The sequence below is a fragment of the Tauraco erythrolophus genome, chromosome 15, assembly GCF_009769465.1.
Source record: "Tauraco erythrolophus isolate bTauEry1 chromosome 15, bTauEry1.pri, whole genome shotgun sequence".
Classification (NCBI taxonomy): Eukaryota; Metazoa; Chordata; class Aves; order Musophagiformes; family Musophagidae; genus Tauraco; species Tauraco erythrolophus.
Window position 1 is genome coordinate 864,393 of NC_141479.1, and position 12,010 is coordinate 876,402.

Here is a 12,010-nt window from a genome sequence, read left to right on the forward strand (position 1 = left end):
AAAATTACTCAATGATTCTACAAATAAACTGACTACTCTGCCTTTAAATTAAGGCATTTATAAGTTTTACATCTTCTATTACGTAACTAAGACCAATAAAATGCTTTAAGCATACAGAACTAGATCTGTTGCACAAATATGTTTGCTTAGAGAGTTCATCCTGAGTCTGCTCTGCCACCCACCTGCATCCAACAAAGTTCACAGCAGAAAGCAAAAGAATCACAGCAGGTGAATTGAAATGACACTCTTTCTCTGCAGCACCTCCAAAGTCTGGATCCAATTTAAAATAATAACCACCTACATAAATTTAAAGACATGAGAACTGGACAGCTCAAGAGGTCAGGAAGCGTGAGCGAGCGTGTGAAGAGCCTCTCCTGTAAGTCCACGATGTTAACCTGATCATGAAGGTGGTGATATAAAGACATAAAATGAAGGTTCAGTGCTGGGGGACAGTGCGATGGACACCTTCACCAGCCATCTAATCAAAAGACCTTCACCTTTCTGTGACTAACAGGCACTTATATGCGTCCCCATGCACACAACATGCCTGTGGACCTTCTAGCCCAACTCTACCCTCCACCCAGCAATAACCACCCTATCTTCCTCACACTGGCCATTTTCTTCACAACACATTTTGGAATTCAATTTGCACAAGACAACATAGAATCATAGAATGGTTAGGGTTGGAAGGGACCTTAAAGATCATCCAGTTCCAACCCCCCTGCCATGGGCAGGGACACCTTCCACTACACCAGGTTGCCCAAAGCCTCATCCAACCTGGCCTTCAACACTGCCAGGGATGGGGCATCTACAACTTCTCTGGGCAACCTGTGCCAGTGCCTCACCACCCTCTGAGTGAAAAATTTCTTCCTTCTATCTAATGGAAATCTCCCCTCTTTCAGTTTAAAGCCATTGCCCCTTGTCCTATCACTACACGCCCTTGTAAAAAGTCCCTCTCCAGCTTTCCTGTAGCCCCTTTAGGTACTGGAAAGCTGCTATAAGATCACCCCGGAGCCTTCTCTTCTCCAGGCTGAACAGCCCCAACTCTCTCAGCCTGTCTCCATAGCAGAGGTGCTCCAGCCCTCTGATCATCTTCATGGCCCTCCTCTGGACTCGTTCCAGTAGCTCTATGTCCTTCTTGTGTTGGGGACTCCAGAGCTGAACACAGTATTCCAGGTGGGGTCTCACGAGAGCAAAGCAGAGGGGCAGAATCACCTCCCTTGACCTGCTGGCCGCGCTCCTTTTGATACAGCCCAGGACACAGTTGGCTTTCTGAGCTGCCAGCGCATGGTGCCGGCTCATGTTGAGCTTCTCGCCCACCAGCACTCCCAAGTCCTCTTCCTCAGGGCTGCTCTCAATCCATTCTCCGCCCAGCCTGTACGTGTGCTTGGGATTGCCCCGACCCACGTTCAGCACCTTGCACTTGGCCTTGTTGAACTTCCTGAGGTTCTCACAGGCCCATCTCTCCAGCCTGTCAAGGTCCCTCTGGATGGCATCCCTTCCCTCCAGCGTGTCCACAACACCACACAGCTTGGTGTCATCTGCAAACTTGCTGAGGGTGCACTCGATCCCACTGTCCATGTCGCTGACAAAGATGTTAAACAGAACTGGTGATGTTAAATAACATACGTTTGGGTGATCAGCCACAACACTCCCTTCGTATATGGCAGGGCACTCCTCCAGCATCTTAGGAAACCTTAATTCAGAGAACGCAAAAGCGGCACTGATGGACTGCAATGAGCCACAACACAGAGAGATGGGCATCTTAAAGAGCAGACCAGGAGATGTCAACCCATGAAATAGTTGAATACTTCTACAACTCGCTGCTGAGGAGAAGCACTGTTAAACCCACACAGCTCTACATGCTCTTGGAAACAGCTAATCTCCAATCGAGCCGCTCGGGTAAAATTGTCCTTACAGAGAAACGAGGCTGTAGCCAAGTTTGATATTTTCCACTCATTTTAAGTGTGGTTCATCTACAGTCTTCTTTTAAACCTCCCAATGCTCTTGCTCTCTGCCAACATCGATGGAACGTTTGAGGACAAACCTACTAAACCTGGCATGGACATCTGTGGATCTCTATGACAAACAGATTTCTTCATGATCCCTACTGTCCCTGTTAAGCTGTCATCGGTTGCAGAACAGGTATTTTACTTTACAGGTTAACTCGGTCTTTCCAAGAGCCTGCACTAGAGCTCAGACAGACTGCAGGAAGTTTTCTGTGCCAAGACTTCAGAGGCTTGCGTGCTCTTTTTACAGCCCTGCTGCTCCATTTACCTTGGTCTGCTGTCAAAGTCTGAGATCTGAAACACTCGTACGTTAGTCCCTGACTGAACTCATCCACTTCATCCCAGAGACCCGTAGCAGTCACATTCCCATACCATTTTCTACGTCCAAGACTCTCTGCGTAATGGCTGGAGCCCCACCATTTCTCCCTCTTTTTCTCCTCATTCACCCTCACCACGCTTCTAGCCACATCTCACTACGTTTTTTACTGCCAGGACTCCGCTCAGAACTTGTCAAAAGCATTCCATCAGCACCCAGAAGACATTCAACACGTTTTCCAGAACAGAGAATTAAGACTACATACGATGTCAAACAGTTCTCATGTGACGTCTCCAAACAAAGCTCAAGACTTAGCTCCAACCAGAACATCTGGAATTTGAGATGGCCGAGAAAACAGTCCTTATACAGTGCTCCTGATGGATCTGATTAAATGGAAAAGTATGGAGACAATGGAAGATCACAGTTAAGCAACAGGAGAAATTGCAAGGAAAACAAAGCGGTGGGGGTGTCTAATTAACAGATGAAGAAGACAAAATGGTGGAGGGAGAATGGTGAAGAGACAGTATCATCTTTAGGGAAAGACAAAGCTGCAGTAATTGCATTAAAAGCGAGACAAATTCCAATGTCCCAGAGGCAGGGCCCCGAAACCCTGCTGTCACGCTAACTGGCATCACGAAGGGGCTGATTAATCTCCTGAACATTTTTGGTATCTGCAGCAGGATTACACAACGACCTAATTCCCTAAGAGGAGAGACACACACCTTCAGCGGCTGTACGTCAGTGAACATCAAGAAAAACCACATTCATCCCATTCCTGGTGAACCTCGGGTTTACGCAGCACAGAAATGAGATTTTCAGGTTAGCATTAAGTATCATGAAACGTCCAAGATCTTCAAGGGGTTGCTTCTACGAGCACAAAAAGTGTTCTGACTTTCAACTAAATCATCACTCCAGCCTCCATCTGGTCTTGGTCCCTCTGCTGACACCTGCCTCACCCCGTCTCTCTCATTGATCTGTTCCGTGCCCACAAGAAGCTGCGCAACAGCCAGATGACCACGATCTGTGGTCTACAGGGCTCCTTCTCCTCAGCCTTCAACAGGAAGCACTGCTCTTGAACGCTGTGTTCCATGACCACAGGCACAAATAGACACTACTGGCCTTCAACAACAGTCTTCCCGGCTGAGGTTTTCATTCTGCTTTTGAATAAAAATACAGCAAAATGTTCCAGCAGCTTTTGGGGGGAGTTAACCCAGCAACGGCTGATGGTCTGCGACTCCCTGGTACTTCCATCGCCGTCTCCTCTAACCACATCACCTCCCCTCTCGGAGTACAAACCTTCTGTCACCACAGCTCAAAGGGACGCTGGCACACGCAGGAGCCAGTCACGAATGCTCAGGAGAGTCTCCTACCTATCATTTCCTCATAATTCTCATGGCTTGTACCATACCTCTGAAGGACCCAAGAGGAGGATACCCAGAAGACAGCAATGCTAATCATCTAATGCTGTTCTCTAAGCACGGTGCAATTTAATTCCCTTCCTTTCCTGTTTCTTCCCACTGGCATCATTCACTGCTGGGGTGGGCTGCTCCCTAAGGGATCATTCAACATCAGATTGGAAAACATGAGTTTTCCATTCAAAAAAAATATCTTTGAAGGAAAAGGAGCACTAAAAACCAAGAAAGGAGGACCAGGTAACTTCATTCCTCCAGTGTCCCAATTGAAACAAACCTCTGAGCAGGACACAAAGAATCAGAGGATGGTAACGACGAAATGCGACACAGAAGTTACTGAACTGTGGATCTTCTGAAGAAGAAGCCAAACAACTGCTCTTTGGCTTCATCTGCCCAGACACCCAGGCACAACACGGCCCTGGGACCAGGCCAGAGGCCGGAGCGAGGGACAACTATTCAACGGACACCGCTTCTACTCTGCAGACTCCTGGTCAGGAAAAGAAATTACATTTCAAATGAACAGATTTTTACTCATTAAATAGAAGACCTGGCCTCATCCTGACCGTGCCGCTTTCGTTGTGAAGAACAATAACGTTACCATCAGGCTAAAAAACTGGAAAACTGGTGAATCTGGAAAACCACTGGCTCAAACAAAGGAAAACAGTCAGCGGGCCACAGCACAAACCACTGTACTACTTCGCTGCAAATACACACCAAAAATCAAAGACAGCGACTAAAAGGAGAGATTTTGTGAAATCTTTTTAACTATTTCAGTCGCTGTTGTATGGTGAACTTGTCTCATTCCTAAGCAACAACTCCTGCTCCACACCGTCAGCTCTTGCTTTCGTACCTCCATTTGTCTTTCCAGTATAGGATTGACAAGAGCAACGTCCACAGATGATGAGTTAAATTTAGGTATTAGAAATCTGAGCAATTAACTAATAGCTATGGACCACAAGTGACTTCTAGTGACTCCACTAATGACTGGTCTTGCTGGGTAGTAAGCTGCAAGTCTTCACTAGGAGAAGTCCCTCAGCATCACATATGGTCTGGCTGATAAATAGCTATAATTCCAAAAAAGAAGCCAGATCAGATTCCTAAAGAAGTGCTGCTCCATCAGGGCTCCATTTATAAAATTGCACTGTTAAAAACAAGTCTCAAAGGATGCTCAAATAATTTTTTTCCATTCAGGGCTGGAGACCTCCTGACCTGTTGGAAAGCATCAGGACTACTTGGTGAACGCATGGTCACAGACTCCATCTAGAATGTTTCTTGGAAGGCACGTGCCTCATTTCCAGGCAACCATCCCCTCACAAATCAACAAACGGCAGGTATGAAATCAGAGGAAACCTGAGAAAAATGTTCCAGAAGAAGTTCTGTCTGCATGAGCACTAGGCCTTTCTGCATCTCCCTCAGAGGAAGGATCTTTCTTGAGATTCGAAGGGGAACGCTCACATCTCTGATACACCTGTAACACAGCCTGCACCTCCCACAGAATCACAGACTGGCTGAGGTCGGAGGCACCTCTGGAGGTCATCTGGTCCAACCCTCTGCTCAAGCAGGACCACCCAGAGCTGGTGACCCATGACCGTGTCCAGGTAACTTCTGAATACCTCCACGGATGGAGACTCCACAGCCTCTCTGGGCAACCTGTGCCAGTGTTTGGTTACCCTCAGAGTGAAAAAGCATCTCCTGATGTTCACAGGGAACCTCCTGTGTTCCAGTTTGTGCCAAGTCTCTGTGTTCCGGTTTGTGCCCACTGCTGCTCGTTCTGGCACTAGGCACCACCAAGAACAGTCTGGCTCTGTCCTCTTTGCAGTCACCCTTCAGGTATTTATATACACTGGTGAGATCCCCCCTGAGCCTTCTCCTTGCAAGGCTGAACGTTACTAGCTCTCACAGCCTTCCCTGCTAGGGGAGATGCTCCAGTCCCTCAACCATCTCTAGGGCCCTTCACTGGACTCTCTCCAGTAGCTCCATCTCTATCTTGTACAGAGGAGCCCAGTACTTTTCCCAAGAGCTCACCGGAAATTGCGCGTTCTGCAGACACAGGCTGCACTCCCATCCCGCTCCTTCCTTCAGCCCAGCCAGGAACTCAAAACGACTTTGGGGTGTTTTTCTACCAGCTGCTTCATCTTGAATTCAACAGAGTTGACAAAGCAAGGAGAAGCAAAGGAAAGGTGTGCTTGTCTCTGCCAAACCGAAGGAATCCCAGCACAAAAAGTGAGATGAACTTATCAAGATTTACTGAATGTCTTAACTGACCAAAAAAAAAAATGACAAGAATTTATCCGGGGTGGAGAATACGTCATCCAAGGGAAAAAATACTTTAGGTGAAAACGTCCAGGAGTTTCTATTTCAGACAAATCAGATATGATGGATGCCTGGAAAACATCTGTGAGATATTCCTTTGGGCAAAATTCTGAAGTCCTTAACTTGAGGGGAACTACTGAAACAACTGTGGAATTAACCAAATTATAGGTCAGTGCTGAAGAAAGACTCCTCATGCTGAATTAACGTCGAGCTTCGGGAGCACTCGGACCAACGTGTTAAGGCTTATAGATGGACAAGTCCCTTGAAAAAGTGAAAAGACACTGACACAGTGGCTTTGTAAGTAGTTGAATAATACACTAAGTAAACGTCCTGCTTCTTTATTTCCCTGTTGCCCAGCCATCAGCCATCTCATCCAACCTCCCGCCGCTGTGCAGTGGCAGAGGGAAGGAGCAGAAGCCGGGGACACAATCCCCCCCTTCCCAAACAAACTGAGTAGCATAGAAACTATTTCACCTGCTGGAAGTATTTACGTCTCGGAGCCAATATACAGCTCCTGACTGCTGCTGAGTGCTCTTTTTCTCTCCCGTGTCTTAAATCTCACCCACGGATGCGGGACAAGAGTTACAACACATGCAAAGTATGAGAGCAAACAGCAGCGAGAGCAGGGCAGGAGCATCCCTCTCCCGAGAACGTTTTACGTTACTTACCCAAACTGTGGCCGTTTTTCGTGTAAAAGCAGGTATTGTTGATAAGGTTAACGCAGCAGCCGATCACGTCTCCAGTGGTGAAGGTAGGGCCGTAGGGCTGGCCTGTCCCCGAAGAGCAGAAGGAGTGCCCATCGTCACCGTGGTACCCATAAGAATGCTTATCCCATCCTGCAAAAGATGAGACACAAGAAGGGCTCAGCACCGAAGCCGGTTCGGCAGAACGACACAGCAGCTACAGCTCTCACGACACAACTTTCTAGGAGGAAATTCGAAATTTTGATTCCCAATCCTGATTCATGCCAATATTAGTTTTCACACACCTGTAACTGAAAAGTTAATGGTCAGCAGTCACAAATCATGATTTGGGTTTCAACCTCATTCATCCCTTACGAGAAATACTAAAAAGAACAGGCTGCCAAAAGTCATTTTGGCAAAGATTTATTTTTTTTTTATAAAACCCAACATTAAACCCCTGTTTCTGTTTTATCTTGCCTGCAGTAAAACAAACTCCTCTTTGTGAAACACTAACACAACCTGCCAGCAAAAGCATTTAATAAAATAACTCTCAGGCAATGGCAGCTTTGTCTGTAAGTGCTGCCACAGGCGTAACCCAACGGCCAGAGGTGATTCTTGTGTTCTCACATTCACGTTTCCCTTCCAACAGTTTCTAAGGATTTCTGTGTTCCCCTTGGGCAACGCTTCCCGTTCTTTGGACAGCTTAAAACATAACCCTTAAATGCCAACGGGCAATTTTCATCGTGGTCAATTCTAACATTAGTATCTTTTACTTCTTCTGCCACTTACACCGTGCCCAGGATTACAGCTGGGCTCAGGGACTGCACCCTGCCCACTCGCTCTTCCACATCTCGCAGTAATTCCATCATTCCCAGCTCCTGATTTTGTTCCGTTCGATTCCTATTTCGTTGTAAATTCTTTTGTGAATTTCTTACATGTAGAAATACTGGATATAACCGGCAATTATTGGAAAGAAGAGGGATGAATCCATCCTTTAAAAGCTGAAGTGTTCCTCAGGCAACTCAAAGTGATTCAGTGAATGACACTTGAATCTACTAACCCACGTCTGCCACCTTCAGTGGCCACCACTCCTCAAGACAGCTTATCCTTTCCTCTCGCAGGAGACCAGCTATGGCAGGTCATGGGGAGTCATGGGGAACAGTCCTCTTACCAGAGGGTTTAAAGAAAGCATGACACACTCTGTCTTACAGTGAGACTTCAAGAAGAATCAGGAGAGATGCTACGCTGGACCTTGTTCTCACCTACAAGGAGAGGACAGTGGGGAACGTGAAGCCCAAGGGTAGCCTCGGCTGCAGTGACCATGAAATGGTGGAGTTCCAAGATCCTTAGGAAGAAATTCTTCCCTCTGAGGGTGGTGAGGCACTGGCACAGGTTGCCCAGAGGAGCTGTGGCTGCCCCATCCCTGGAAGGGTTCAAGGCCAGGCTGGATGAGGCTTTGAGCAACCTGGTGTAGTGGAAGGTGTCCCTGCCCGTGGCAGAGGGGTTGGAACTAGATGATTTTTAAGGTCCCTTCCAACCCAAACCATTCTATGATTCTATGAGATGTCCCAAGAGACTCAGCACCATCTTCCCTAGGACTAGGTCCAAACCAACTGTTGACAGTAGCACCAGTCCTGTTTAATATCTTCACAAGACAGGAACACAGCACAGACAGCACCCTCAGCAAGGTCAAAAACGATGTCAAACCGGGTTGTCGAAAACAGAGGGAGCGATAGGGACTCTAGAGTCTGCTGTCAAACTTCCACTGCCAAGACTCCATCCAGTAAAAATATCATTGAAATATTGAGGTTTTAACACTGTGTCTCCTTTCCACTATCCTATTTTCTCTGCTGCTGGCCTGTGAAATGCCACCATCACTGATCTAGTATTTTACTGTCCCCAAAACCAGACCGGTTACACATGTGTCAGTTCAGAACTTCTCTAACGAAGCTGTTGGCAACTTCAGACAACTCTAATCAATTTACCTCCTAAGCTACTTAATAATACAATCCAAACACAAACTTCTAGTTCTTTGGCATACAAAACATTCCTGGTATCACAAAGCATTTAATAACAACCTGCCATCAGTTACACCTAAGTGGGCCGCCGCTTACACATCACACACCACGTAAGGCTACCACGAGAAACGCAACAGCGTGCCCAGCCGTGAGGACACCACCTGTGCTGATGCAGATGTTAGGGGTTCTGCAGTAATCATATTCTCCACAGACAACCACTAATACCACCAGCTGAGGAAATATCGCTCACCAAAGACTTTGCTAACGATACACGGAGTTCCCTTTTTCAACTGAAATGTTTTGTGGTGCTGCATCTGCCTACGACACAACTCTGAGTGTTTAAAGTTTAGGCTGTCAGCCTTATCAAATCACCATGGTCATCTTAAAAAAACAAGCCAGATTTGTTTGAGAGACCTTACTGTACTGGCCATGAGCATAAGCTGAGTGGCATTAATTACACGCCTAACTTTTAGTTACTTATTAATCAAATAATGTATCGGTATTTCTAAAATTCTGCCCAGAATAAACACGATGGTAATGTCACTCAAGCACTGGCAAACTTCAGCCAGTCTTCTGAAATTCCCTAGTAATCTAAATTAAAAATAACAATCAGCACTTCTAGTACTCCGAGGTCAAAGTTATCTGGGCCTGTTGATTTAAATAGCGTCTCCCTGTCCGCGGGTGTTTGGCACTACCTGCAATTTCCAGCAGAGTGGGGAACAACTCATCACATGTGTTGTGCAAACACTCCCTCCAGCTGCTCTCCAAACACGAAAACACTTCCCGAAAACTTGGGACTTTTCTGCATCATTAACAATTTACTATCGCCACCTAGTAACAGGTCTATGATATTACAACATCTTCTTGGACTCCTACGGCACTACTCGCACCTCCAGCTGCACAATTGCTTCTTCCTTTACAAAATCAAACACTTTTAATAAGGGCGGAATCGGACTTCCTACATGCCTGCACTACATTAACATCTGCAAATTCTCTGGACGTTTTAACCATTGAGCCACTTGTACTCAAGTACTTCCAGAAGCTACTCTTGTGACCCCGAAGGCAGAGCTGAGACGTTATCTGCGTGTCCTTAAAAAGAACGGCCATACGGGATGTGAGGTCAACCCAGATAAGCATCCTGTTCAAGAAGTGGATGCTTACGAGACAGCACAAGCACAGGACACGCGCGTATCGTGCTCGTTCTGAACAGCGTTACCACTTTCCCACCACCCGCAGAATAGAGACGTATCGAGCCAGATGGAGATTCTGTTCACCAAGTACTCCTCAAAGAATTTCCTTGCTATTAAATTGTCCAATCCTCCTTGAAGGACATGTAAATATTCACACCGTCCACTGTATCCTGTGACAAGGAGTTTCACGCAGCAAGCTGTGTGAAAACGTGCCTCCTACTACTTGTATTTGATCCCCTGTAGTTCTTGAGCTGGAGAAGGTGGCGAACTATGTATTCAGTCTCTCCAGAACATACATCATTACATAGATCTCTACAAAATTCCCATAATCATCCCTTTTCCAGACTGAGGAGTCCTGGCTTATTTAGCTATTCCCTGCATTTCTGACCATCACCATCTGAACCTCTTCTGGATTTACAGTGTTGCTTTTGAGAACGGAGATGAAGGTGCACCACAGAGAAGGGAAGCAGGCTGCAGTTGTTCTCTGTACAGTTCCTTAGCCCTCTGCGAGTTAATCCTAGCGTTTTCCTCTTTATTATCCTTTTTACCATGTTTCCATGAAGCTATTGTCATCAGTCCAAAACGCATCATCATTCCTGTCCGTGAAGCGACAACGCTCGCTCTGCACAGATTCGCATCTGGCATCTCGCTGTTGGCACGCTCAGCCTCAGCTCACTCCCACAGCTCCTCTCCAACACCTCTCGCATCACCATCCCCTGGATCCTGAACAGCTAGAGCAGTCCATCCCAGGCAGCTGCTTCTAAGAAAACCTTGGGATTAGCCTTGCACGAAGAGTTACTGACCAGTAACTCACTCCAAACAAGGCTGTGGGGCTTAAATAATATCCCATTTCAGTCCTTTGCCCATGGCTGACATCTAGAGCAGTGGACGCTCTGCACCTACGAGCAGCTGAGAAAGTCTAAAAATTCTCAAATGCAAGTGCAGGTTCCATAAAAAATGTCAGAAATCCGGCCAACAAGATTGAAGAATGTGCTTCAGTTCTCTCATTCCTTCCTTTTCCTGCCCCATCCTCTCTTCGAAAAGCACAAAACCATTTCAAAGAGGAGAGAGAGGCAGAGAACAGAAAGGATTTGGCCACCCAGCCCATGCAGTGGTCAAAGCAGAACCTAAATGTTCTGCCTCCTCAGGCTCCTGTTTTCACTACGGCTCATTATGAGGACAAGTGCACTTTGAACATGCGCATATACGCACAGAACCACTCTGCAGGTAGGACTTCAGCAGCTAGGGAACAAAAAGAGGTCAAAATGACATCCCTTTGAATTGAGCACTTCAACTCCCGCACCCAAAATACGTGTAAGGTATTTACTAACAGCCAGACAGACGCAGAACAGCTCAGACTGTGCAACGCAGCAGAGAATGGGAAGAAAGAAAAACAGAAATGGTGAGCAAGGCTTGGGAGAACATTTTTGTATGTTCATCACCAAACTGACATTCTGTTTGGCCTGCTAACACGAGAAAACAGATCTGCTGATCTTCTTGGCAGACTCTCGATCCCAACACGTAGTGAAAAAAAAAGAAAAAAGTCAACAGCAAGTTCCATTGCTGCTGCTTGATAAACAGGCCAGAATTATGCAATGCCAGACCACGTGGCAGAAAAGACTTGAGCTACTTCAGGACACAGCGACAGGATCCACTCAAACGGAGTCAGATGACGCGTGCTACTAGTACCCCTCACTGTGCTACAGCCATCCCTCTTCAATCCCACCTTGCTCGTTCAACGCCAGCTCTTGCCTCTTGAGTTTCTGGGTAGATCCTCTGATGGGCCTAACTTCTATACCCAAGATCAGGCTCTGCTTCACAAAGCAGCGACTGGGAAGCGGCACTATTGGGCTGGGACACCATTTACCTCCTAGCACTGTGGAAAGACCATGGTATTTCAGCTTTCCATTTCAAGAGAGCCAGCAGCGTACACAGAATTTCTGGTAGGCACTGGGTAAAACTGGCATCGTGGTACATCACACATCTAGGAACACCAGGACCTGAATATGCTGCTCAACGTTGGAAGCCTGTAGCATCAGGCCACGTACAACACAGAGACAACGCGATGC

General features: G+C 46.7%; 1 protein-coding gene across 6 annotated transcripts in view; it reads right to left on the bottom strand.

The window, feature by feature from the left end:
- The window catches only part of RANBP10 (RAN binding protein 10), an 83,462-nt gene that overhangs the window by 30,920 nt on the left and 40,532 nt on the right, over positions 1-12,010 (bottom strand). For 4 of the 6 annotated variants that reach the window (XM_086621179.1, XM_086621183.1, XM_086621181.1 and 1 more), the window contains one exon: positions 6,719-6,886. In XM_086621179.1, coding sequence (XP_086477305.1) covers positions 6,719-6,886 — 168 coding nt within the window. Of the gene's footprint in view, positions 1-5,762; positions 5,873-6,718; positions 6,887-12,010 lie in introns of those variants that run through there. The other 2 variants (XM_086621182.1, XM_086621184.1) reach the window with 2 other exon arrangements.